At 42.7% G+C, this 27,088-nt stretch overlaps 1 protein-coding gene across 10 annotated transcripts in view; it reads left to right on the top strand.

The window, feature by feature from the left end:
• arfip1 (ADP-ribosylation factor interacting protein 1 (arfaptin 1)) overlaps window positions 1-27,088 on the top strand; it is a 278,354-nt gene that overhangs the window by 83,610 nt on the left and 167,656 nt on the right. For 8 of the 10 annotated variants that reach the window (XM_072496038.1, XM_072496047.1, XM_072496045.1 and 5 more), the window contains exon 2: window positions 16,919-17,028. The exons of the other annotated variants lie outside the window; for them this stretch is intronic. In XM_072496038.1, coding sequence (XP_072352139.1) covers window positions 16,921-17,028 — 108 coding nt within the window. In that variant the 5' untranslated portion in view covers window positions 16,919-16,920. The remainder of the gene's footprint in view (window positions 1-16,918; window positions 17,029-27,088) is intronic. 10 annotated transcript variants of the gene reach the window in all.

The raw sequence follows: 27,088 nt of genomic DNA, 5'->3' as shown, positions 1-27,088 counted from the left end.
AGATGGTTGTTGGGAGGTCAGTCATCTCAGTCCTAGGGCATCGTGGGCAGGAGTTCCTCTGTGTGGTGTTCGAGGCCCAACCACCTTCAGCTGCTTGATCAATGAACTTTCCTCCATCATAAGGTCAGAAGTGCTAATGTTTGCACAACGTTAGGTAACATTTGTGACTCCTCAGATCTGTGTCCAAATGCAGAAAGACCTGATCAACATTCAGGCTTAGGCTGATGTCTTGGTGAATGTTACTTGCCACCCAAGTGCCAGGCAATGACCATCTCCAACAAGACAGACTTTAATCATCTCCCCATGGCATTCAGCGGCATCACCATCACTGAATTACCCCACCAGCAACATCTTGGGGATTACCATTGAACAGGAACTTAATTGGACCAGCTATGTAAATGCTGTGGCTACAAAAGCAGATCAGAGGCTGGGAATTCAACGGAACGTAACTCGCCTCTGACTATCTAAAGCATCTCCACCATCCACAAGGCACAAGTCAGGAGTGTGGTGGAATATTCCCCACTTGACAGGGTGAGTGCAGCTCATCCATTAAGCTTAACATCATCCAGGAAAATGCAGCCTGCCTGATTGTCACCCCATCCACCACCTTCGATATTCACTCCGTCCATATCTGACCCACAGTGGCAGCAGTGTACACCATATACAAGACACACTGTAGCAACTTGTGAAGCCACCTTTTACAGCACCTTCCAAACCCGTGACCGCTACCATCTCGAAGAACAAGGACAGTAGATGCATGGAACGCCATAATTTGACACTTCCCCTCCAAGCCACATGCCACCCTGACGTGGAAATATAGCGCCATTTCTTCGCTGTCAATGGGTCTAAAAGGTCATGAAGGCGATTACAATCTTTAAAGGTTAATTAGGGATGGGAAGAAATGCTAGTCCAGTCCACGTTCCGTGAAAGAGAAAAATGTCTCTTACGTTGTCTTTGATTAAATCATGACTTCAGAGTCATATCTCTTAAGAGGAGTCTTCTTAAATTTCTTTCCAGTCTGTCGCCTCATATGAGCAGATTTTAATTACATATGATGGGTAACCACAAGCTCCCTTGGGGCTAATGCTTCACAGAAAATAGTAAAATCTCCCGTTAATGCCTGAGCGTCCATACAAAAGGAATAGCATACTCCTTTAGACCTGGGGATCGGTACAAAAGGAATAGCGTACCCATTTGGACCTGGGGGTCCGTACAAAAGAAATAGCATAGCTCTTTAGAGCTGGGGATAACAAGGAATAGCATTCACCTTAAGAGCTGGGATACAAAAAGAATAACTTACCCCTTTAGATCTGCGGGTCTGTATAAAAGGAATAGCATACCCCTTTAGACCTGGGGTCCATGCAAAAGGAACAGCATCGCCCTTTAGAGCTGGGGATATACAAGGAATAGCATACTCCTTTTGACCTGGGGATACAAAAGGAATAGCATACCCCTTTATAGCTGGGGTCCATACAAAAGGAATAGCATACCCCTTTAGACCTGAGGATACAAAAGGAATAGCTTACCCCTTTAGACCTGGGGATACAAAAGGAATAGCATACCCCTTTATAGCTGGGGTCCATACAAAAGGAATAGCATACCCCTTTAGACCTGAGGATACAAAAGGAATAGCTTACCCCTTTAGACCTGGGGATACAAAAGGAATAGCATACCCCTTTATAGCTGGGGTCCATACAAAAGGAATAGCATACCCCTTTAGACCTGAGGATACAAAAGGAATAGCTTACCCCTTTAGACCTGGGGATGCAAAAGGAATAGCTTACCCCTTTAGACCTGGGGATGCAAAAGGAATAACTTACCCCTTTAGAGCTGGGGATTTAAAAGAAATAGCTTACCCCTTTAGACCTGGGGATACAGAAGGAATAACATACCTCTTTAGACCTGGGATCCGTACAAAAGGAATAGCATACCTCTTTAGACCTGGGGATACAAAAGGAATAGCATACCCCTTTAGACCTGAGGATACAAAAGGAATAGCTTACCCCTTTAGACCTGGGGATGCAAAAGGAATAACTTACCCCTTTAGAGCTGGGGATTTAAAAGAAATAGCTTACCCCTTTAGACCTGGGGATACAGAAGGAATAACATACCTCTTTAGACCTGGGATCCGTACAAAAGGAATAGCATACCTCTTTAGACCTGGGGATACAAAAGGAATAGCATATTCCTTTATGAAATGAAATGAAAATCGCTTATTGTCACAAGTAGGCTTCATAGCATACCCCTTTATAGCTGGGGATACAAAAGGAATAGCATACCTCTTTAGACCAGGTCCATACAAAAGGAATAGCATACCTCTTTAGACCAGGTCCATACAAAAGGAATAGCATACCCCTTTAGACCTGGGGGTCCGTACAAAAGGAATAGCTACCCCTTTAGAACTGGGGGTCCATACAAAAGGATTAGCATACTACCTTCGGCATGGAGGTCCATACAAAAGGAATAGCATATCTTTTTAGACATGGAGGTCCATACAAAAGCCTGTATGAACATTGAAAGGATAAACTCATACATTATTTCATCCATTACAAAATATCAGTGTAAGTTAAAGGTTAAGTATTATTTGAAAGTAATGAAAAGGTTCTAATTTCACTACAACCCCTTACCTTGAGGATGAATTGCACTTATTGATCCCTCGCTAATTACTTCCTCCCATTGATCAATGGAACTATCTCTAAACTCTTAGTCAACATGTTCAGTATGCGGATGAAGTATCTCAAATAACAAAAGCATGATAACACCATTCAACACTAGAGTTTGAGTCAGGACCGTCAACATTGACAGTGTCCTGAGCCATGGATGTTTGCCCACATTTATGTGTGCTTTCTCATTATGAACTTGCTCTCAGTTCCTTAATCCCTTCAATAGCTGCCTGCACCATCTTCACCTAATATTGAGCTGTAAATGGGGCTCTGAGATGTGGTACCATGTCCTTCCATGTTTCATTCTCCGAGAGCGAGTGGTGAAACTATTCTCCCACAAGGAGGTATATATGTCTCTAACACTCTTCTCTCCACTTTCTGCACATTCATGCCACACCTTGGCTGCTTTTGATCTAGTTTTGAACTCTCAGGCTGCCATTCCAGGATTTTTAACATCACATTGTCATATGTAAACTGCTCCTCTTTCTGAACAGCATTGCAAGGCCAGCGAATGATTTGGAAGCAATTCGAAGAATTTTAAAATGAAGGCTTTGAAATGTGGATCATGGGACTGGGGACAATGGCTGTAGTGTTTAATTGGTAGATGGTTCTGCTTATCCTGATAGGCAGTCTGATAATGCTGTGTATAAATTTGTCATAACTTATTTACTCTTGTATTTTGAGATCCCTCTAAAATTCTTCGTGCTATTGACTGTAGTTGGACATTGATCCACCTGCTGTTTGAGTCATGTATTTGCAATACCAGGACTCTGTTCCCACCCTTCAGCTCTCTCCACTCAGCTTACACTCCCATTTCCTGCTCTTCATCCCAAATCTATTACTTATCAAAACTAAATTCTATCTACCACCTGTTTGTCAATTCCATTAACCAGCCAGCCTTGAAGTGTTTATTCTGCTTCACAATTTTTTTAAGTGCCTGCTTGTAAGTCCTCTGCTCATGTTGGTATTGTGCTCCTTACTTTTCCAGTCCAAGTTGTTTATCTATAACTGGAACAAAAGAGAACCCAACACTTGGCATGTTTTTGAGTAATGGGACGCTTCTCACCAATTCTCCCTCGAAGCTGTGTCAGTATATGGCAATCCAGCCGGTGGGAATGTGTCATGCAGGGAACAAACAGGCCATGCACAAGCAGCATTTCCTCTAAAGTGCATAACCGTGTGACAATAGAGACTTGCATTGCAACAAGCTGTTCCCGCGCAACAAACAGAAGTTTAGAAGCGATATTGCTCACCACCAACCGTGGTAATTGTGGGTCTTTCTGGTGAGCTTCCTGCCTCTTTTTGTGGGCTCTCCTTGAAGTGAGACAGCCAGTCCATTCTGCACTGTCCAAGTGGCAGCTGCATTCTGCTCCTGCTTTCCAGCTCGCATCAATCCCATCTGTGGTTGCCACTTGTTCGCATACTGCTCAACGATCGTGTGAATCATGTGGAAAGTCTTTACGGACTTCGGTTTCATCTGGAATCACATTTGAATCATTATTTATTAAATATTGGATGCAAGATGCCAGAATGGAGACAATAGAGGTGGTTTTACTCTAATTACTCTATCGGCCAGCGAACCGGTGGGAAAGATAAATGGGAGCAAATTTGAGGAAAATTACAGAGAGATGCAGACTATGGAATAATGATGATGGGGACTTCAATCACCCCAATAGTAATGATGTATAGGGCAGAGAGTGCGAAGCCTTTCTGAAGCTTGTTCACGAGGATTTTCTTGATCAAGATGTTTATAGCACATTGCTGGATCTGGTTTTGGAGAAGAGCAGGAATATGGAACAATGCCTACCTTAAAGAGATGATTCAGATACAGTTGAGTTATATTCCTGTGGTGTGTGCGGGGGGTTTTGGGGGGGGGATGGGGGGAGGTGGGGAGGTAAAGCAACTAAAGCCAGCACCCCCTGGTTGACTAACGTGATAGAGTTAGATGAAGCAGAAAGAGGAAAAAATATATATATGATAGATATCAGATGGATAATACAGTTGCGAACAAGGTTAAATATGGAAAATTCAGAGAGGGGAAGGAAAATAAATTAGATTGAAAAGAGATGGCAGCTAACATAAGAGGGAATCTAAAAACCATTTATGGACTTGTAAGTTTTAAAAGGATTATCAGAGGAGTTGATTTGGGACCAAAAGTGGGCTCTCTGAATGAAGGAAGAAGTTGTGGTTTCAAATGAGTACTTGTAGCTGTCTTTACCAAGGAAGAAGTTGCTGCCAAAATCATAATGAAAGAGGAAGTCATCGCGACACTGGGTGGGCTAACACTTGCTAACGATGAGGCATTAGTACTGTAGGCTGTACTTAAAGTTGACAAGTGACCAGGACCAGATCAATGCTTCTGCGGATGCTGAAGGAAATGAGGGTGGAAATTGCAAAGTGAATGTCCATAGTTTTCTAATCCTCCTCCAATATGGAAATGGTACCAAAAGGCTGGAGATTGAAAATGTTCCACCCTTGTTCAAAAAAGGGTGCAAGGATAAGCCCAACAACTAGATAGAGGCCAGTCAGTTTAACCTGAATGGATGGTGAAAATGTTTTTGGAAGAAATATGTGGGACAAAATTGAGAGTAGCTAAATTAAGGAAAGCCAGCATGGATTTGTTAAAGGCAAGTTGTGTTTTAACTAATTTGAGATTTTTTGAGGGAACAGAGGTGAATGCTGTGTATTTCTTAAATGGTGATGGAGGGGAAATGTTGATGTCCGAAGGGACCAGGGTGGTCTTGTTCATAAGTTACTGAAAGCTGAAATGCAGATGCAGCAAGCCATTAGGTAGGCAAATGGTATGTTGGCCTTTATTGCAAGAGGATTTGAGTACAGGAGTAACAAAGTCTTGCTGCAATTGTATCGAGCCCTGGTGAGACTGCACTTGTATATCTGTGTAGTTTGGGTCTCCTTATCTAAGGGATGTGTAGGACTCTTATTTTACCTCCTAATAACAATCGGTAGTCCGGTTGTTGGGAGGTGTCAAAAATATGACTTTATTGCTAATTACTCACTTGAATATACTTGAATAAAAACATGTCAAGCACATGGCAAAAAGCATAAGCACAAAGAAATCACTTTAAACACAAACAAACAGATAGATGACTCAAGAATTCAGGAACAAAGACCTCGACCACGGGGTTCTACTTTTAAGGGAATTCTTATCTCTGGTTTAACCCCTTATTTGCTTTCATTGGCTTCTAAATCTCAGCTGAGACCTCCTGGTTTGTTCAAATGAATGTCTGTTACTTAGAGGATTTTTTAATCAAACATTGGACATTACTTAAGGTTGACTGCTGCCTATCAAAACTAGCTTAACGTCTGTGTGCACAGTCTTAGGAAAATTACTGGATATGTTTCTCACACTTGCCATGTTTCACAGCTTGGCAGAGACCTTACTAGAACTGATTAGTTGGTTAGACAGAGAGCAATACGTTCTTAGTGCTGAATACACTGGATTGCAATGGTTAATTCATTATATGAAACAATGACTGGATTCCCACAGTCAAGACACTTTTTAATATTTTTACCTCTCTAAAACTATGAATAAATCAATACTCTATCAGGAGGATATACTTTCCATCGAGGGGGTGCAATGAAGATTCACCAGACTGATCCCTGGGCTGGTGGCATTGTCCTATGAGGAGAGATTGAGGAGACTGGGGCTTAGAGGTGATCTCATTGAAGCATACAAAATTCTTACATAGCTCGACGGGGTCGGTGCAGGAAGGATATTTCCCCTGGCTTGATGGATGGAGGACCGGGGACATAGCCTCAGAGTAAAGATAGATTATTTAGGATTGAGGTGAGAATTTTCTTCACTCCGAAGGTGGTGAATCTTGGTAATTCTCTACCGTGTGGGCACTCAAATCATTGAGTATGTCCAAGACCCTTAGGTAGATTTCTAGATATTAAAGCTATCAAGGGAGATGGGGATAGTATGGAGAAAATGGTGTGGAAAGAGAAGATCAGCCATCATCTAGTGGAAGGGGGGATCAGGCTTGAAGGGCCATATGGTCCACTCCAATCCTGTTCCTATGTCCAATGTTTCTATGTTAATGAGGGTAATGAGGTTTATGTTACGTGTATGGATTTCTAAAAAGGTATGTTGGACTTGCCAGCAAAGTTGCAGTATTGGAGGTGCAAGGGATTATAGCAGCTTGGAATTGAAGTTGGGTGAGTGACAATGTGGTGTGAATATTGTCTTTCGAACTGGAGAAAAGTATACAGCGGAGTTCCCCATGGGTTGATACTCAGACCACTGACTATGCAAATCATCAAAATTGTTGTCTTTAAGGTGACCCGTATCCAGTTAGGTTTCATAGCTGTGCCAATTTGACCGTACAGCAACATAGTTGGTCGGTAGGCTCACACTTAAGTCCCAGTTTCTTAACTACAAAAAGAAAGGTTCAAAACCATCAGATTTTAGGTAGTCTGAGCTACTTAGCTAACTAATCCCTTTGTATGGCAAAATTACCAATCAAAATAAGAACTAACAATTGTATCCAGCCTTTTTTGATGTTGGAGCAAGACTTGGTAGGGTTACTGGAGCTTCACAATATCCTGTCTAAAACAGTACAGTAAATTATATACTTTTAAATGAGAATTGTATTGTCAAAGCTTGATGATCGCTGAACTAAAGGTGGCAAACAGCACCATCTTGTGGATGTTAAATATTCCCCCTTTTTTTAGGAAGCTATCTATTTGGATTTACTCCCAAGCTTTTTAGATTTAGATTGCTTGCTTACTTGTCTTTTCATATGAAATAATTAAATTAATCTTGATTTTCATTAGTTCATTTGTCTCCTGTGCAACTTGAATCTTACTTTGCACCCCTCTTTCTCCCTTTATCACCTCTCATAAGTGAAGCAGCTGGTGCAGATCTAGAACTGCAGGAATGTGAGTGAAGCTCGAGAAACTTACCCAAGATATAGTTCAGGTCTCGTAAGCGGAAGGAACAAACGTCTTCAGTAACAGGAGTTGAAATTGTGAATTTTGAAAGAAAAATAACAGTTAATGATTGAGTGAAAGAACAATAACATTTATGGTTGCTAATCAGAGCAACATATTGTCTTTGTATACATCTGGTACAAATTCCAGCATTATATTGGTATATGAAAAGATTACCCAAAAATCAGGAATGTTCCACGGTTCTCCCAAGTATATCTATTTATAAAATTCTAGCATATGGTCCACACTTCTTTTCACAAACCTTTCCTCCTGTTATCATGAATTTTGCATAACACTTATTACAGCAACATTTATAATGTGTGAGGACTATGGAAAGTATGTTGCTGCTTTTTTAATGAGGAAGCCTCTCTGCAGCTGGCGCTGGAATTGCTGGTCCTCTACCAGGTTCTGGGAGGTAAGAGTCAATCAGATGCCGTAGATTCACAGAAAGAGGCCGTTCAGCCCATCAGGTCTGTGCTGCCCCCTCCCCCCTGCAATTGAGCTAATCCCACTCCCCCACATTTTCCCCATAGCCCTGCAAATCGCCTTGTATCAGATAATTATCCAATTCCTTTCAGAAACTGACAGTTGATTCTGCCTCTGCCACATTTACACAATGTATTCCAAATCCTGGAATGAAGTCGCTGTGTTTAAAAAGCTATTAAAAAGCAGCACGGTAGCATAATGGTTAGCACAGTTGCTTCACAGCTCCAGGGTCCCAGGTTCGATTCCCGGCTTGGGTCACTGTCTGTGTGCGGTCCTCACATTCTCCCCGTGTCTGCGTGGGTTTCCTCCGGATGCACCGATTTCCTCCCACAGTCCAAAGATGTTCAGGTTAGGTGGATTGGCCATTCTAAATTGCCCTTAGTGTCCAAAAAGGTTAGGTGGGGTTGCTGGGTTACGGGGATAAAGGGGATGGGGTGGAGGCGTGGGACTTAAGTGGGGTGCTCGTTCCAAGGTCTAGTGCAGACTCGATGGCTGAATGGCCTCCTTCTGCATTGTAAATTCTGTGATTCTATGAAATTTTATATTTTTCCTGCTGTCCCCTTAGGCCCTTTTGCTATCCCCGTAGATCGGTATGTCCTAGTTGTCATCCTCTCTGCCAGTGGGAACTGTTTCTCCCTATCTACTCTGTCCTGACCCTTCATAGTTTTGAACACACGTCAAATCTCCTCTTGACCTTGTCTTTAAGGGACAGCCACAGCTTCTTCAATCTATCCAAGTAACTAAAGTCCCTTATCCTTGGGATCTTTCTTGTAAATCTTCACCCGCTCTAATGCCTTCCTTTTAAAAAAAATAAATAAATTTAGAGTACCCAATTCATTATTTTCCAATTTAGGGGCAATTTAGTGTGGCCAATCCACCTATCCTGCACATCTTTGGATTGTGGGGGCGAAATCCATGCAAACACGGGCAGAATGTGCAAACTCCACACAGACAGTGACCCAGAACCGGGATGGAACCTGGGACTTCGGTGCCGTGAGGCAGCAGTGCTAACCACTGCGCCACCGTGCTGCCCTTCCAATGCCTTCCTGTCCTTCCAAAGTGTGATGTTCAGAATTTGCCCACCATTTGTCTTTTTATCTTCTCATTTTTGTGCAGGTATATTTTCTATTTTGTTCTTTTTAACTTCATTGCCTTCCATCCTCCGAACACTACTTTGTTCAGTCTCAACGTCATCCCGACCTGGAATGAAGTCGAGAGACAATTAATGAGCTGAAAAAGCCAAGGCTTCTAAAGCAGTCAGAATTGTACCCCTCCCACCCCTCCCCAAATCCCTAAAACATAGTGGCGATACCATCCCAGCACGATTACACAACCCCCTAACCTTTATCTGGGAAAGGAGCAGATGCTGGGGGATCTCAGGGATTCTGTAATTCAAACTTTCAAGAAAGGAGATAAGTCGGATTGTGGCAATTACAGATGAGCATTCCTGCTGTCTACCACAGAAAAGAGCATTGTGAGGATCGTCCTCCTAATGGCCAAAGAGATCCTTCCAGCATCATGGGGTAGATTTTGCTTACTGAGACTCATGATATTGCCTGTGTGGAAAATTCAGGAATAATGCATGGAGCAGCACCAACTGTTGTACATGACCTTTTTTGACCTTGCAAAAGCCTTTGACCCCGCAAAAGCCTTTGACCCCATCAATCGTGAGAGTCCTCTTCCAATTTGGTTGTCTTCAAAAATTTCTCACCATCCTTGCCTGCATTGTGTCTTGCAAACCATGATCCTTACTAACGGGAGCATCTCAACCCCTGCTTCAGTGAAGACTTGGGTCAAACAAGGCTCTATCATCACAGTAACCCTCACCTTCATCTTCCTGGTCACAATTCTGCAGCTCACTTACAGGAAGCTCCCTATTTGTGAAAATGACTTACAAGATGGATGAAAAGTTATTCAATCTTGATTGCTTCCATTTTAAAACCAAGGTCACTGCAAACTTCTGTCATCAATTGCCAATGTGCAGATGACACTTGTGTCTGTGCTCCTCCGAGACTGAGTTCCAAGTCATTGTTGGCTCCTTAACCAAAACTTTCAAGAGGATGGCTTTATTTTAAACACCTGGAAACCAAGGTCTTCTTTCACAGTGCAATATGATTCCCCATCAATCAAAATCCATTATCTGAAATGCAATATCTGAAATTCTTACACTTAATTCTTAAGTGCTCAAGAGTAAAGTACTTAATGAGAGACCAAATTCTTGCCAAAGGAGACCTCCTAATATCAAAAACATATTGTGATGTTCTCTTCCATTAGTTTTGAATGCCTTTTTTTCTATTTCAGCCATTAGGGAATTTAATTTGTTCCTTTTAAATAGCAAAACCTTAAATAGCAAAACCTTTAGGATTTGCTTTATTTTTAATTTTATTGATTTTTTTTCAGATTTAGAGTCTGATAAACTTTTCCCATATGTTGCTTAGGCTAGCTTAGTATGTTTGAATCTAGATACCAGTATTATGAAATTATAAACTCTCCGGTTTATGTTTTGCCTCCTGCATATTTTGAGTTATTTTGAGTTAATGTGTGGTGGAGTGCAGCTCTCCACAGAGAGGAAGGATATATGAGGAAAAATCAGCCTTGGTCATTCCATATATGTTGTTTTGGGTAATATGGTACTTGGTCATCCATTCTTTTGATTGAGAAGGAAATGCTCCCTGTATAGTATGGTCTGGCAAATGCATCTCAAACAAAAATTGGATGAGTTGCTCTCATTCCTGGACAATGAGTGTTGTAGCTCAATCTTGAATTTTTAAAAAGTCTTAATTTAATATATTTTCATGCTAGTTGAGGTTGTTGAAGTAGGGAATATCCAGCATTTACATGTCTCAAATTCTAGTGGCCTCTGTATATTTTATTAAGTGGCAAAGTGGAACATAGATTGTAATGAAATTAATTGCCATGTTTTTCCATTTTCAAAGTTTGCATCCTACTTTCTTCCATGGCAATGTTTGTGGCAATTATCAAGTGAGCTGCATAGTTAAACGTGATTGTGTTTGTATGTTAAACAATTGGATCTCTCATTGAAAATGATTATCACCTTTTTCCAGAATACTATGATGTGATTGTGAATCATTTTAATGTGTCTGTTATTTGCAGATAGTTGATATTTGCAACTGCTTTGTTCACAACTTATACATGAACCCCCATACGTGTATGTTGCTATGGGCCAGGGTTTAGAGAACCCCAAAGAGTTCACCTGACCCACAACTTTTAATAGGTTGTGGTATAGAGTTTCATATAATTTACAGTGCAGAAGGAGGCCATTCGGCCCATCGAGTCTGCACCGGCTCTTGGAAAGAGCACCCTACCTAAGGTCCACACCTCCACCCTATCCCCATAACCCAACCCAACACGAAGGGCAATTTTGGACACTCTGGGCAATTTATCACGGCCAATCCACCTAACCCGCACATCTTTGGACTGTGGGAGGAAACCGGAGCACCCGGAGGAAACCCACGCACACACGGGGAGGATGTGCAGACTCCGCACAGACAGTGACCCAAGCCGGAATCGAACCTGGGACCCTGGAGCTGTGAAGCATTTGTGCTATCCACAATGCTACCGTGCTGCCCACGGGGAGCACACGGCCCACTCTACAGATGTGGTACAGCAGAGATGGAAAAGTATTTGTTAAAGCAAAACAATGTTTATTCTATGAACTCAAGTTAACCTTTTTAAAACATACAGTGAGCATCTTGGCAACCATCAATTCAAATATAACCCCCAAAGAATACAACACTAAGTAATCCTTAAGCTGTCCTTTTAACATCCATAAGATTGGGAATAAAACCTTTAAACAGAAGCACATCATGTTAAAGTCACTACTGAGAGCAGTTACTAGTTTTAAATCACCAAAGGATCGATTTACATTCTTTAGATTACAGAGAGAGAGAGACTCGTACACCTTCTGGCTGTGACTGCAGCTATCCAGCTCTGAAAACAAAACTATAAAACATCCTGCAGCAAACAACCTAAAACGAAAGTAAAAAGCTGAGACAGCCCAGCTCCACCCACTCTCTGAAAGCACTGCAGTAGTAAACACCCATTTCTTAAAGGTGCTCTCACTACAGATATTTATATACACACCCATTTCTTAAAGGTACTCTCACATGACATTATATGATCTTTAATTTTTGGTAGGCACTTTCTCTACAGTTGAATTCCTTGAATCCAGGGTAATCTTTTGGAAAGTGCAATAGTATAGCCAGCTGGTAATTCCACAGATCCTGTTGATACCTTCTTGCTCAACAAGAAAGAATGTTATCATTGCCCAAGGAGATAGATAAACTCACCAATAGGGGGAAGCCTGAAGGTAAATACAATTTTGTCATCCGTGTTGAACTTCCTGGATTATATTTAGACTGCCATTTAATCTCTCTAGTTCATAAAGTATCCCTCAATTAGCTACCATAATATTCGGAACATTCTGAGTATTGTGAACTGTGAGGAGGATAGTGTAGAACTTCAAAAAGGACATAGACAAGTTGATGGAAGGGGCGTACAGGTGGCAGATGAAGTTTGATGAGGAAAAATGTGGGTGATTCATTTTGATAAGAAGAACAAGGAAAGGCAATATAAAATAAAGGACACAACTCTAAAGGGGTGCAGGAGCAGGGGGACCTGAGTGTATATGTGCATTATTCATTGACGTCGGCAGGATCGGTTGAGAGATCAGTTAATAACGCATACAGTATCTTAGGCTTTATTAATAGGGGCATAGAGTGCAAGAGCAAGGAGGTTATGTTGAATTTGTAAAGGATTTTAGTTCAGCCTCCTGAAGTGTAGAGTCCAGTTCTGGGTGCCACACTTTAGGAAAGATATGAAAGCATTGGGGAGTGTGCAGAAAAGATTCAGAAGAATGGTTCCAAGGATGATGAACTTTGATTATGAGGAAAGATTGGAGAGGTTGGGACTTTTTTTTCCATAGAAGAAAGAAGCTGTGAGGAGATTTGACACATATGCAAAATCATGAGGGATCTGGACCGAGTCGATAGGGAGAAACTGTTCCACTGATGAAATGGTCGAGAATGAGAATCACAGATTTAAAGTAAATGGTAAAAGGAGCCGCAGTGACATGGGCAGTACAGTAGTACAATGGTTAGCACTGTTGCCTCACAGCTCCAGGGTCCCAGGTTTGATTCCCGGCTTGGGTCACTGTCTGTGTGGAGTCTGCACGTTCACCCCGTGTCTGCATGGGTTTCCTCCGAGTGCTCCGGTTTCCTCCCACAGTCCCGAAAGACGTGCTGTTAGGTGAATTGGACATTCTGAATTCTCCCTCTGTGTACCCGAACAGGCACCGGAATGTGGCGACTGTGTAGGGGCTTTTCACAGTAACTTCATTGCAGTGTTAATGTAAGCCTACTTGTGACAATAAAGATTATTATTATGTGGAAAAGCTTTTTCGCTTAAGTGTTAATGGTGTGGAGTGCACTGCTTGAGAGTGTGGGGAAGCCAGGCTCAGTCAAAATATTTAAAAATCGATGAGATTGTTATCTAAAGTGGAAGAATGTGCAGTGTTACAGGGAGAAATAAATTGCTCATTTGGAGAGCTGGTGTGGACAAAGAGGCTGAATGGTTGCCTTCTGCGCTATAACATTTCTGTGTAATACAATCCCAGTATAAGCTGCACCTGGACTGTCATGAATGAGAAGTTAATGTATAACAAGCACCCAAACTTCTGCAGTCAAAGTGACTCTTTATTAATGAAGTAGTGGGTATACCTGAAAGATCAAGGGTTTGATGCCAATTTAGCATAGAACAATTTTGCATCTATATAAAGAGACGGTAAAAGAAGTAAAACATCGCAGTTTACTTAGTTTATTTCTAAGTCAAAATTGTTCCCCACTCTCTGCCTTTCACTTACTATATTTTCCTTTTCCTCTTTTTAAAGAGATAAAGTATCCCTGGTGGAATGTCTTTTGTTGAAACGGCTGATCCAAAAGTCTGAAGCAGAAATCAATACGTCAAAAGTTTTCTATTTTTCTCACTCCACCATCAAATACAATAAAAAGACAAAATAAATGATGCTCATTGAAATATGAATACGATAGGTAGAACTAGATCCATTACCTAACCCAATTTGTCCAATCTTTTTCTTTGGGGTGGGACAAGGTGGGGGAGGTCATATTTGCATATTTATCATTCCAATGAGCAAATTTCAGAATGATATGGTTCGGCACAGCATTAAATATGTTTTTTTTAAAAAACAAATTGAGGTTTTAAGGAAAGGAGCAATTGCTGAGCAAGAGTACATCAATGTCTCAGCAATAAATTGATAAGTTTTTAAAAAAGTAATAAAAATGCACAGTGTTTGAGAGGGTCAGTATATGTGCTTGTGTGGTGGTGATAGTGAGTGAGATAACTGAGATTGGGTGCCAGGAAGACTTGCACTCACCCCCAGACACTTACTCAGTGGCTTGCACTCAAACGGCAAGGTTTCCAAAGCCCTCTTTAACTTCATAAACTACTTTTCTGGACATGGTTGAGTGGCTGCGAAAAGTTTGAGGACCAGCTCCGCACAAGCAGAAGCTGGCAAGTGTCACTCAGCCACAGAGTGTAGGAAAAACCAGGGAAGTCATGCGACTGAGCTGGAAAAGTGAATGCAGCATCAGACTTTGCTATGTTTCTGTTCCTAACTGCCTGTTGTACAATCTCCACACCCCAGGCTATTGGCTCTGCTTCACGGCACTGGCAGGTAAACCAAAACAAGAGGAGCTGGTGAGTGAGTGAGCATGTTGTTGGGAAGAGGGGGTGCTGAACGAGTTAATGGGAGAGGGGAGGATTAGGAAAAAGTGCAAATGGGTTGGGAAGAGGACTGCTGAGTGGGTGTGTGAGGTGTGAAGGGACTTTGGAAGTAGAGCTGCTGAGTGAATGGGGGAAGGTCATTTAGAAGAGATGATGTGGAGATGCCGGCGTTGGACTGGGGTGAGCACAGTACGAAGTCTTACAACACCAGGTTAAAGTCCAACAGGTTTGTTTCGATGTCACTAGCTTTCGGAGCGCTGCTCCTTCCTCAGGTGAATGAAGAGGTCTGTTCCAGAAACACATATATAGACAAATTCAAAGATGCCAAATTCATCTTTAGAAGATTTAGAAGAGAGGCTGCTTACTGAATGGGGGAGGGGAATAGAAAAACTTTACTGAGTCTCCTGTCACCAGAGAATATGAACCATTTGGTTGAAACTTACACGAGTACATAAAATATTTTTTCAAAGTATTTTAAAAACACAGATTTTCATATTTATATGATGAATTGTTAAATGTTGGTCTATAATACTTAAATTTTAACTACAAACTGAATTTGACTGTCCTACTTTATTGCTTTGATTTTGCTGGCTCCTGGGGTTTCTGTAATTTTCAAATGTTAAAATGGAGTACAATGGACAATAGTTTGGGAAACACTGCTCACGGGGATGCTGCTGCTGCTGTAGTGGATGAAGACAATATATATGGTGATACCATTTACGATGACGGCTATGACAGAGATAACATACATTTGAGGATCTGTGGAAACTATGTGGGGACAGCAAACGGCATTTTGAGGTTTCTTTCCATGTAAAAACTCTCAAAAAAATGTTTCAGTAGCTGCTTCATTGTTTCTTTCAATAATTAAGTTCACAAATGCTGGCTGCAAAAAGAAAAAGTGCTATTATTTCTTACCATGTATGATATAGGAAATAAATGTGTATTATATTCAGAAAATTACAGTGTTTTGGGGGATTTGAGCATCGCTAACACGGTCAGTACTTGTTCACCCCTAATTGCTTTTGTGAAGGTGAATTTGAGCTGCCACAATGACCTGCTGCAGTCCATCTAGTGTAAGTTCACCGTCAACATGGCTAGGAAGGGAGTACCAGGATTTTCACCCAGCGAGAGTGAAGAAATGGCGATTGTAGTTCCAAGTTGGGATGTGTGTAAGGATAACTTGCAGGCGGTGGTATTCCCATGCATTTGCTGCCCTTGCCCTTCTAAGTGGTAGATGGGAGATTGTGATAGTAATGCCATTGAATCTCAACGGGAATTGGTTAGTTTCTCCCCTGATGGAGATGGTCATTGCCTGGAAATTGTGTGCTGTGAACCTAACATCAAATAGCGCAACATATTCTTTATGTACAATGAAGACAGAGATTGCTGGATTTACTCAGCAGGTCTGGTATTGCTGAAAGGGCATTGGCCTGAAATGTTAACTCTGGCTCTCCACAGATACTGTCAGACCTTCTGCGTATTTCCAGCATTTTCTGTTTTAATTTCAGATCGCAGATCCGCAGTGTTTGGCTTTTGTATTAATGTATTATTTATAACTGTGTTGAGTATGTCACTTGTACTAAAATACATGTGTTCGATTTTCCTGTGGAGGGGTGGCAGAGTAATTGTTAATTTAGAAATAATGATTACCCTGGAGCTGCTTGTGTTTTGAAAGCAGACACTGGATTGGCCACTGCCAGTTCAATCATGACTCTCGGCTAATGGTTGGCTGTAAACAGTGGGTTGTAGGGTTGGAAGGGAAGATAGTAGGATAGGGTGGGGGTTGCAACCTGGCAATAAATTCAGCTTAAAGAATCATAAATCAGAAACTAAGCCAACCAGACTTTGCATATTAATATTAAAATGTATACAATTTGTGGGTGGTGCCATAAGTTGTCTAGACGAGCTCTTGCAGCAAACATTAGTTAAGATATTTTCCTTTCAACTTGCATTTAGTGCCTTGCTGTTTTAAATGTAGGTTCTTTAATGTGTTCCTTTGTTGATGTTTTTGAAAGTACACCATGCATTTGGCCAATGCTTTTTTTTGTTTTCAGGAATGTCTGAAAGCACCATGTCTGCTGCTGGTGAGGCTCCAGGTCTGGCTGCAGTTTCCCATACAGCTGCAGCTGAAATGCATGCACAGGATTCTGAGTCCGAATCTGAGGTTATTACCAAATTATATATTTTATAAAATCAGCCAACCATTATCTGATTAAAAGGATGTTTGTTTAACACAGTAGTAATAATAATTGCCTAATATCGGATCGGTGGGAAACGGTGAGCTTTATAAGCAGGCAGGATAATAGTTTTTATTAATTATATACTAAACTATTCCATCCTTTGCACATGCCAAAGTGCTTGACAGCCAATGAATCACTTCTAAAGTGTTATTGCTTTTATTGTGTCAGCAAACACGGCAGCAAATATATGCACAGCAATTTAGCTAATTGACCAGATAATCTGTTAGTAAGGTCAGTTGAGGGCACAGGAACTCACTGTACTTCATGAATAAGCTGTGAGGATATTTGGACACCCTTGAATAGGTACAGTAGTTATATTCTTTTTTTTAAACACATTTTATTCAAACTTGTATCAAAGTAGTTACAGCAAATAAACACCCCGGGAAACATTCTTCCCAACAATCAACTATACAGTTTGTACAGATTTTCCTCCTTTCTCACCCCCCCTCCCCATCACCCCCCCACCCCCCACGCGACGAGCAGCTCCTCAAACACGGTCACTAACATCCTCCACTTTTCTCAAACTCCCCTGCTGATCCCCTTAACTCATACTTTATCTTCTCTAACCGCAGGAAGTTGTACAGGTCACCCAAACATGCTGCTACCCCCGGTGGCGATGCCGACCGCCACTCCAGCAAAATTTGTCGCCGTGCAATCAGAGAGGCGGAGGCCATGACATCGACCTTCCTCCTCTCCATGAGCTCCGGCTTCTCTGAAACCCCAAATATCGCCACCAAAGGGTCCGGGTCCACCTCCTCCTCCTCCACTGTCCTGGCTAAGACCACAAACACTCCCACCCAGAATCTTCCCAATTTTTCACAACCCCAATACATTTCACCCAAACCCAGCACTTCTGACAATGTAGCACCAGATTGGAGTTTTAATATAAATTATTTCCTGAAGTCTTGAGTAGACCTTAAATCCACAACCTTTCTGATTTTTGGTACCTTTACGAGCTGATGCTTCACAGAATCAGTGCAATCTGTAACAGCGATGAAGCAATTTTGCCTGATTGTGGTTCAGTTATGTCATGCATAAACAGTCTGAAAAAGAAACCAAGCTTTTTTAGGTTAAAATTACATTGCAAATGCAGGAAACCTGAGCAAAAGCAAAGTGCTGGAAATATACAGGTCATTTATTTTGGAAAAAGACCTTTCCTCTGAATAGTTTTTTAAAAATGGTCTTTCTCTGAAACATTAACGTATTTTTTAGTTCCTGATTAACCATCTGTATTTCCACCCTTTTCTGACTTTATTGTATTTGAACTTGTGTTGAACATTTATGTTGAATTTTCCTATTTGTGCTTTCTCTTGTAAAGGCAGTGCTTCATTATCAGGTCCACAAATAGAGTTAATTAAGTAAAGTTGCCATAGTTCCAGATGACCAGAGGCTGCTTTTCCCCTTTTGAGGGGGAGAGTTGACTGGTGGTGATTTAACTTGAGGATCACCACTACCTCAGGCAAGAAGGGGCAAGGTTGTGATGGCGGGGCCGTCATGAATAACCTCAGCCGGTATGGGAATGGAACCCAAGCTGTTGTCTTGCTCTGCATCAAGAACCAGTTGTCCTGCCAACTGAGCTCAACCCACCCCTTAAGTGGATAACTAATGCATTGTGTAATACTGCATTGGAGAGATAGTCAATTGCTAGAACAATATACATAAATTACTGGGTGCTTTGCATATAATAATGGCCTGGACTTTCTGGTCAGTCACATAAGGGAAAGAGGCATGTAGTTAGGTTAGGGGTTCTCAGAATTCATTGTAAAACTGACAGATTGGAGCTTTTTTCAGTGTGAATAGAATCTGCATTTCTGAAGGCAGTGACCTTATTACTGTCTAACTGATTTAAAGCCTTATACAGTACAAGATAGTGATGACTGATTCGGTTAACCAGATAAACAGTTTGGTACTCCCAAAATATTCCTATTATTGTTGTTGCTGACTGTTTTGAAATACGATCGTGCCCAAAATTTTAGAATGTTAATTGCAAAGGCATTCACTGATTGAGTTTATCTGTTAAGTAATTCTGCCATACCGACAAAGAACGCCTCAATTGTGATCTGCGCTGGAGTTACAAGATTCTAGCCGAACCAGTAGTAGAATTGCCTTTGGAGTTGCTGGGACCTTAACAATTGCTGATTAACATTTCTGTTCCCGATAGCTTTTCAGTGACCCTTGCTGGAATTGTGGATGTCGGATAAGGGCAGGATTGATCTGCTGTGTTTCCCTCCATGACAAAGAGCCTGTCTTGTCAAGGATCATACATAATAGCCACTTGCGCAAGTTACTTGTGGAACTACACAAGAAATCGATCCTTTTGAGATGTCATGACAAATTCCATTGATTGAAAATTCATTACCCCCTCCCCTCTCAACCAAGCATCTATGGTTTTGATACTGAATTAAAATGAAAGCTATATTGCTGAGCTCCGATGGTCAGAACCATATCTTGTGGGGTTTGGTTGCAGTTTTATATGTGACCAGAAGAGGGAAGAAAAGCTCCATACTTAAATGGAAATGTGTGTAGCACTATGGTTAATCTGCTTCTGAAAAGGGGCAAGCAAGCATGGAAGTAAAATTATAACTTATGGGCTCACATTTCAGACTCTCCTCTGTTTAGAGATTCATGAAAGAGCTGGAAAAGAGTGTCATTACTTGTACAGGGGTAGCATATTGTCTAAAGGAAGGTTTTGCATTTTTGAAAATAATTATAACATCATAGAATCCCTACAGTGCAGAAGGAAGCCATTCAGCCCATTGAGTCTGCACCGACCCTCTTAAAGAGCACTCTCCCTAGGCCCTTTCCTCGTAACGTCACCCTGTAACCTCACCCAACCTTTGGACACTAGGGGGCAATTTAGCATGGCCAATCCACCTAACCTGCAGAAACTGGAGCACCTGGAGGAAACCCACGCAGACATGGGGAGAACATGCAAGCTCCATACAGTCACCCAAGGGTGGAATTGAATCTGGGTCCATGGTGCTGTGAGGCACTAGTGCTAAGCACTGCCACCGTGCCACCCAAATGCAACCAAGCTATATATATATATAATTATATAAAAAGTTGTTGAATGACCATGAGTCATTTGAAGCTGGTGCATTTATCATTCCAGTGGTAATTATTTAACTGGACTTCCAAAAGGATTTGAGACATCACACTTGGACCATAACCTACTTTTCAAATTAAAATCCATTTTGAATGATGACATTGTGGCCCTCCACAAACATCAGTGGTTTATCTTTACACTGGTGACGAACAATAATCTACAGTTTTAGAATGTTTACAACGACATCTATATAATGATTTCTCGCTGAGATTATGTGTCTAAGAAAAGCCTCTATTTGTCACGATTGTAATTTTAGGTGTTATTATCCAGACTAAGTAGACCGTCATCAAATATGACGTGCAGTACAGCACATGGCTGTGAGAGATTGCAGAAACTGCCTGGTTGTGCCAGATTTAGTCGATTTCTTATGGATACTTTTCACTGTATTTTTGCCAAACCTTTTTATTATAAATTTTAGAGGACTCAATTAAGGGGCAATTTAGCATGGCCAATCCATCTACCCTGCACATTGTTTTGGGTTGTGAAAACCACACAGATATAGGGAGAATGTACAAACTCCAAATAATTGGGTCCTTTAAATTTATATTTAAAAAAATAATGGGGTTTCCATGGGTCAGTATTAAAACCACTGCTTTTCTTGATCATATTAATGAAGTAGACTTGAACTGTTGTGTCTTTTCGTGCCCTAGATGCACAAGGCAGACTTTCATCTGTTCTCATCGGGAGGTTTTTTCTGGAACAAGCCGCTAGCCTGTTGCCAGAGGTTTGTAGATTGAGGGGCACCACTCCCCATCAAGCGTGGCTGACCAAGAATCTCTCCTACTTTTACCGCCTGCCATTGGTATGTTAGAAGGATTTTGCAGGTTGATGCTCAGCCACGTTAGAATATCCCTTCGCTGGTCATCAAGTCCTGGGATGGGACTTGAACCTGGAGCTTCTGGCTCAGAGGAAGGGACGCTGCCCGCCACAAGACCTCCCTAGACTTAAATTGTTCAGTGCACAATTTCATAATTTTCAGAAAAGATTTATGAGAGTGATTCCAGGGATGAGGGACTTCTTGGATGGATTGGAGAAGCTGGAGTTGTCCTTCTTAGAAAAGGTTGAACGGAAATTTGATAAAGGTGTTCAAAATCATGAGGAATCTAGACTCAGTAGATAGGGAGAAACTATTCCATTGGCAGAAGGATTAACAACCAGAGGACACCGATTTAAGAGGATTGGCAAAAGGCTCAAATGTGACAAAAGGACAAACAAATACAGATTCAGTGTTTAGGATCGGAAATGCGCTGTCTGAGATTGTGGTGCAAGCAGATCCACTTGTCTCATTGAAAGAGAATTGGATAATTACCTGAAGAAAGAAAACTTAAGTGTTACAGGAGAAAGGTGGGTGAGTGGGACTAACTGAATTTCTCTTGCATGGGCACAACAAGCTGAATGGTCTCTTTCTGTGCTGCATCCATTCTATGACTTTGTCAACAATTATGTTAAACTTGTATCAAACTTTGGAATAATTTGCACGGTTTAGGTCACCATATTATTTTTAAAAAATATATAGAGGCACTGAAGGAATGCAGAAAGGGTTACAAGAATGATAACAGAAATGAGGTTGCACTTATCAGGAAAGGATGAACAGGCTAGGTCTCTTTTGAAAAGCCAAGGTTGAGGGCGACTTGGGAGAGGTCTTTATAATTATGGAAAGTATTGATGAAGTGGTCACGGAGAGAATGTTTCCTGTGGTGGTGAAGCGTAAAACTAGAAGGCATCAATGCAAGATAGTCACCAAGAAATCTAAAAGGGAATTCAGAGGAAGCTTCCTCACCTCGAGAGTAATGAGAATGTGAAACTTTATACCATAGGAATTAGTTAAGGTGAATAGTATGAATGCATTTAAGGGCAGGTTAGACAAGCAAGTGGAGGGGCAAAGGGTTAGAGAGTTTTGCCGACAATTAGGTGAGGAAAGATGTAACTCCCACGTTCAGGAAACTATATATTCCAGAAAATTACTTGTGGATCTCCCACAGTTTTACTCCCTTTCTAAGCCAACAATATGCTGTTTTAAATGAAGTGTATATTGTACAGTGTAAGTTGCAGTGTGTTCTATTGCTAAAATTAATTTTCTTCCCTATATGGGTACAATGTCAACCGTTGAGTGTTCAGAGCCTTGGAACTTTGAGTTTAAATGTTCAACTGGTGTACTAACATTTGAATATGCTAATCAGTTTCAGGTGCGAGCATAAAAATATCCTGTATTTTAATATTATTTTACATCTATAACAAAAGAGTGATGTTTGTGCATGCTGACACACTGCAAATAAAATTACGTAATGATGTATCTAATACCATTAGGAATTGCTGGACAGGAAAGATCTACAATTCTGGTAGACACATTATGGAACAATAAAGAGGTTGCTTGCTAATCATAGCAATTAATCTCTAACCCTTAGTCCACAACAGATCTATCCATAAAGAAAAGCCCCCCCCCCCCTCCACAACAGATCTATCCATAAAGAAAAGCCCCCCCCCCCCCACCCCGCGCTCGCGCGACGAACAGCTCCTCAAACACGGTCACAAACATCCCCCACTTTTTCTCAAACTCCCCTTCTGAGCCCCTTAACTCATACTTTATCTTCTCTAACCGCAGGAAGTTGTGCAGGTCACCCAACCATGCCGCTACCCCTGGTGGCGATGCCGACCGCCACTCCAGCAAAATTTGTCACCGTGCAATCAGAGAGGCGAAGGCCAAGACATCGGCCTTCCTCCTCTCCATGTGCTCCGGCTTGTCTGAAACCCCAAATATCGCCACCAAAGGGTCCGGGTCCACTCCCTCCTCCACTTCCTGGCTAAGACTGCGAATACTCCCGCCCAGAATCTTCCCAATTTTTCACAACCCCAAAACATGTGCGCAAGATTTGCTGGCCCCCGCCCACATCTCACACTCATCTGCTACCCCCTGCAAGAACCCACTCATTCTCGCCCGAGTTATATGCACCCTGTGCACCACCTTAAAACTGTATCAAGTTCATCCTTGCACAAGAGGAGGTCCCGTTTACTCTTCGCAGTGCCTCACTCCATACTCCCCAATTGATCTCCATTCCCAACTCTGCTTCCCATTTCTCCTTGATCTTCACCACCCGCTCGCCTCCCTGCTCCCCCAGCCACTTATATATATCCCCAATTCTTCCCTCCCCTTCCACATCCGGAAGCAGCAGTCGCTCCAGCAGGGTGTATCCCGGCAATCTAGGGAACCCCTTCCAGACCTTTTGTGCAAAGTCCCTAACCTGTAGATACCTGAACTCACTACCCCTCGGAAGCTCTACCCTCTCCCTTACCTCCTCCAGACTGGCGAACCCTTCCTCCAAATACAAATCCCTCACCTTGACCAGCCCTACATCCCTCCACCCCCTGTATATACTATCCATCCCTCCCGGCTCAAACCCATGATTCTCGCACAGCGGCGTTAGCACCGACATCCCTTCCACCCTAAAATGCCACCTCAGCTGATTCCATATCTTCACCATGGACTGCACCACTGGGCTCCCTGAATACCTACTCTGAGCCATTGGCAATGCTGCCATCACCATAGCCCTCAAACTAGACCCCTTACAAGATTCCTCCTCCATCCTAACCCACTCTACCCCTTCTCCTTCCCACCACCGCCACCCCTTGTCCACATTCGCCACCCAATAATAATGAAGCGAGTTTGGCAACGCCAAACCCCCCCTGCTGCCTCTGCTGCAGGGTCCTCCCCACCCTCAACACCTTCCCCGCCCATACAAAGTCAGAGATGATTGTGCCCACTTTCCGAAAAAAGGCCTTTGGTATAAAGATCAGGAGAGTCTGAAAGATAAACAAGAACCTCGGCAGGATATTCATTTTCACCACTTGGACCCTCCCCGCCAACGTTAAGTGCAGTGTATCCCACCTCTTAAGATCCTCCCTGGCCTCCTCCACCAGCTTCGTTAAGTTCCACTTATGGAGCACCATCCATTCCCTCGCTACCTGAATCCCCGAGTACCTAAACCTATCCCTCGCTACTGTAAATGGCATCCCCCCCTAAATTAGCTCGCTGTGCCAGCTCATTCACCGGGAATACCTCGCTTTTCCTACATTCAGCTTGTATCCCGAGAACTCTCCAAACCTCCCCAACAGGCCCATAATCCTTCCCATACTCTCCAATGGATCCAAAACATACAGCAGGTGGTCATCGGCATAGAGCTGATGCTCCCTCTGTCCCCTCGTTATCCCCTGCCACTCTGCCGACCCCCTGAGAGCCATTGCCAATGGCTTTATGGCCAGCGCAAACAGCAGCGGCGACAGCGGGCACCCCTGCCTCGTACCCCTGTGTAAGTCAAAGCTTTGTGAGCTCATATCATTCGTCCTCGCCCTCGCTCTTGGCGCCACACACAGCAACCGCACCCATGCCACAAATCTCGGCCCAAACCCAAACCGTCCCAAAACTTCGAACAAGTACCGCCACTCCACCCGATCAAATGCTTTCTCTGCGTCCATGGACGCCACCACCTCCGGTACCAGAGCTCTCGACGGATTCATCACCACATTCAACAGCCGTCTTACTCTACTTATTACTCGTGAGCTGCCTGCCCTTCACGAAGCCTGTTTGATCTTCTCCAACCACCCCGGGACACAATCCTCCATCCTTCCCGCCAACAGCTTAGCTAATACTTTCACATCTATACTACCCACATTCCACCGGATCCTTCCCTTTTTTGGGGGTTAGTGTGATTACTGCCTGCGTCATCGTCTCCGGCAACTCCCCCTTCTCCAGTTCTTCATTAAACGCCCCCAACAGATGTGGTGCCAGGTCCGCTGCAAATTCCTTATAAAATTCTGCCGGGTACCCCTGACACTATCCAGCATCTCCCTCAGCCCCAGGGGCTCCTCCAATGGCTGCCTCTTTCCTTCCTCCACCTGGGGAAATTTCAGCTCAACCAGAAACCGCTCCATGTCCCCCGCCTCTCTTCCTGGGTCTGCCTCATAAAGTTCCTGGTAATACTCTCTGAATGCCTCATTTATCTTCCCTGGCTCTGACACCAAATCCCCAGCCCGGATCTTCAATATTTTCCTGGACGCAGCCTGCCTTCGCAGCTGGTGCGCCAGCATGCGGCTCGCCTTCTCCCTATACTCGTATTGCACCCCTCTTGCCCTACGCAGTTGCCCTACCGCCCTCCCCGTTGTCAGCCTGTCAAATTGTCCCTTCAACTTTTTCCTCCTCGCCAATCCCTCCATGATGGGCACCCTCGAATATTCCCTGTCCACCTCCACTATCTCGCTCACTAGATGGTCATGTTCCGCCCTCCTTTGAAAATAAATCAAAATTGTACATATCAAAAATGTATTATCTTTTACTATTTTGAAATGGACTTCTGAATCACAAAATGGCTGCTACAGGTCACATGACTCAAACGATTGGTCATCTTTTCTGGAAGTTTTAAACAGAGACTACAAGAACAAAAAAGTTCCACTCCCATCAAAGTCTCGCACCCCATTGTAAAACCACATTATAATCACAAAACTAGACGACTAACAGAAAAACTAGCTCCTCCAGCCACGGCGATAACAAGGACAAAATGAAAATCGCTTATTGTCACAAGTAGGCTTCAAATGAAGTTACTGTGACAAGCCCCTAGTCGCCACATTCCGGCGCCTGTTCGGGGAGGCTGTTACGGGAATTGAACCGTGCTGCTGGCCTGCCTTGGTCTGCTTTCAAAGCCAGCGATTTAGCCCTGTGCTAAACAGCCCCTGGCATTGAAACTGGTTATACCTGAAGAAGTGTTAAGAACCATCCTCTGATAGTTTCCCTGCTGTTTGGCCTTTCACATCTGTTGTTCTCTCTGGGGACTGCAATGAGCACTCTTCCCCCTTGGTTTCTGTGGCCATTAGCACCCGGTTTCCCTGGGTTTCTGTGGCTTTAACTTGTCTTTCATTCTCACTCCACAGTATAAATATTTCCCACTTTCTCTGTCTGTTAGCTTTGACAAAGAGTCATCGGACTCGAAACGTTAGCTCTTTTCTCTCCCTACAGATGCTGCCAGACCTGCTGAGATTTTCCAACATTTTCTCTTTCGTTTAAGAACCACCATTTTGCTCCTAAGAGAAATAATGGATTTTAGCCAAGAGCACAGAAACTGCTTGAGAGGCTGCAGTTAACTCATTAATAGGGCACTTCACATGACCCCATGCTTCTATCCTTTTGGATCATTTTAATACTACGTTTCTCGCCTCTTGCGCCCAGTTTGCTGATTTAACATCAGCTGGAAAGAACTCAGCAGCCCAACTAACCAAGCAGCCGACCACCATTTCTTAACTCCTAACTCCTCGCAGATTTCAGAAGTCTATGATCATCGTCTACCAAACGGTCTAAGCATAGAAATCCCATTGTGCTACAACGTCCTTCGTTTCAAGGATGTTGATGAGTCCAACCAGGAACTCATCTGAACTGAACCTCACCGTCTGGACTTTGACCTCTCGGTCTTTGGAAATCAAGTGAACTCATTTGCTTCTGTGTGGTTCTTTTACTGTTGCCCATAGTTGTAAATATCCCATTTTACTATCCCCCTTTACTGTGTACATGTGTACGTGTGCATGTGTGTGTTCGAGTGTATGTGTACTTGTATGTGAGGTTGCGAACACCCCCCTCTCTCAATCCCCGCCCAGTTTGAATGTGAACAAACTAACCATCTGAGTAATCATAACGTAAGTCTGCTGCGCGTTATTAGTAAATTGGTTCGCACAGACTGAGGGTTTCGGGAAACCCACCAGAGCCTACTTTAAGAATAATTCAAAAAGACCTCTACTTACGGGCAGAAGGGAAGAGGATAAAGAAGTTCAGTTCTGACTCTCCTGTCCGTAACAATGCTTTTGATTTGTGGACACTGTTGTAATCTAGGAACTGTGGA

This window comes from Scyliorhinus torazame, chromosome 3 (genome assembly GCF_047496885.1).
Source record: "Scyliorhinus torazame isolate Kashiwa2021f chromosome 3, sScyTor2.1, whole genome shotgun sequence".
Taxonomy (NCBI): Eukaryota; Metazoa; Chordata; class Chondrichthyes; order Carcharhiniformes; family Scyliorhinidae; genus Scyliorhinus; species Scyliorhinus torazame.
This window is presented reverse-complemented; position numbering and strand designations above follow the sequence as displayed.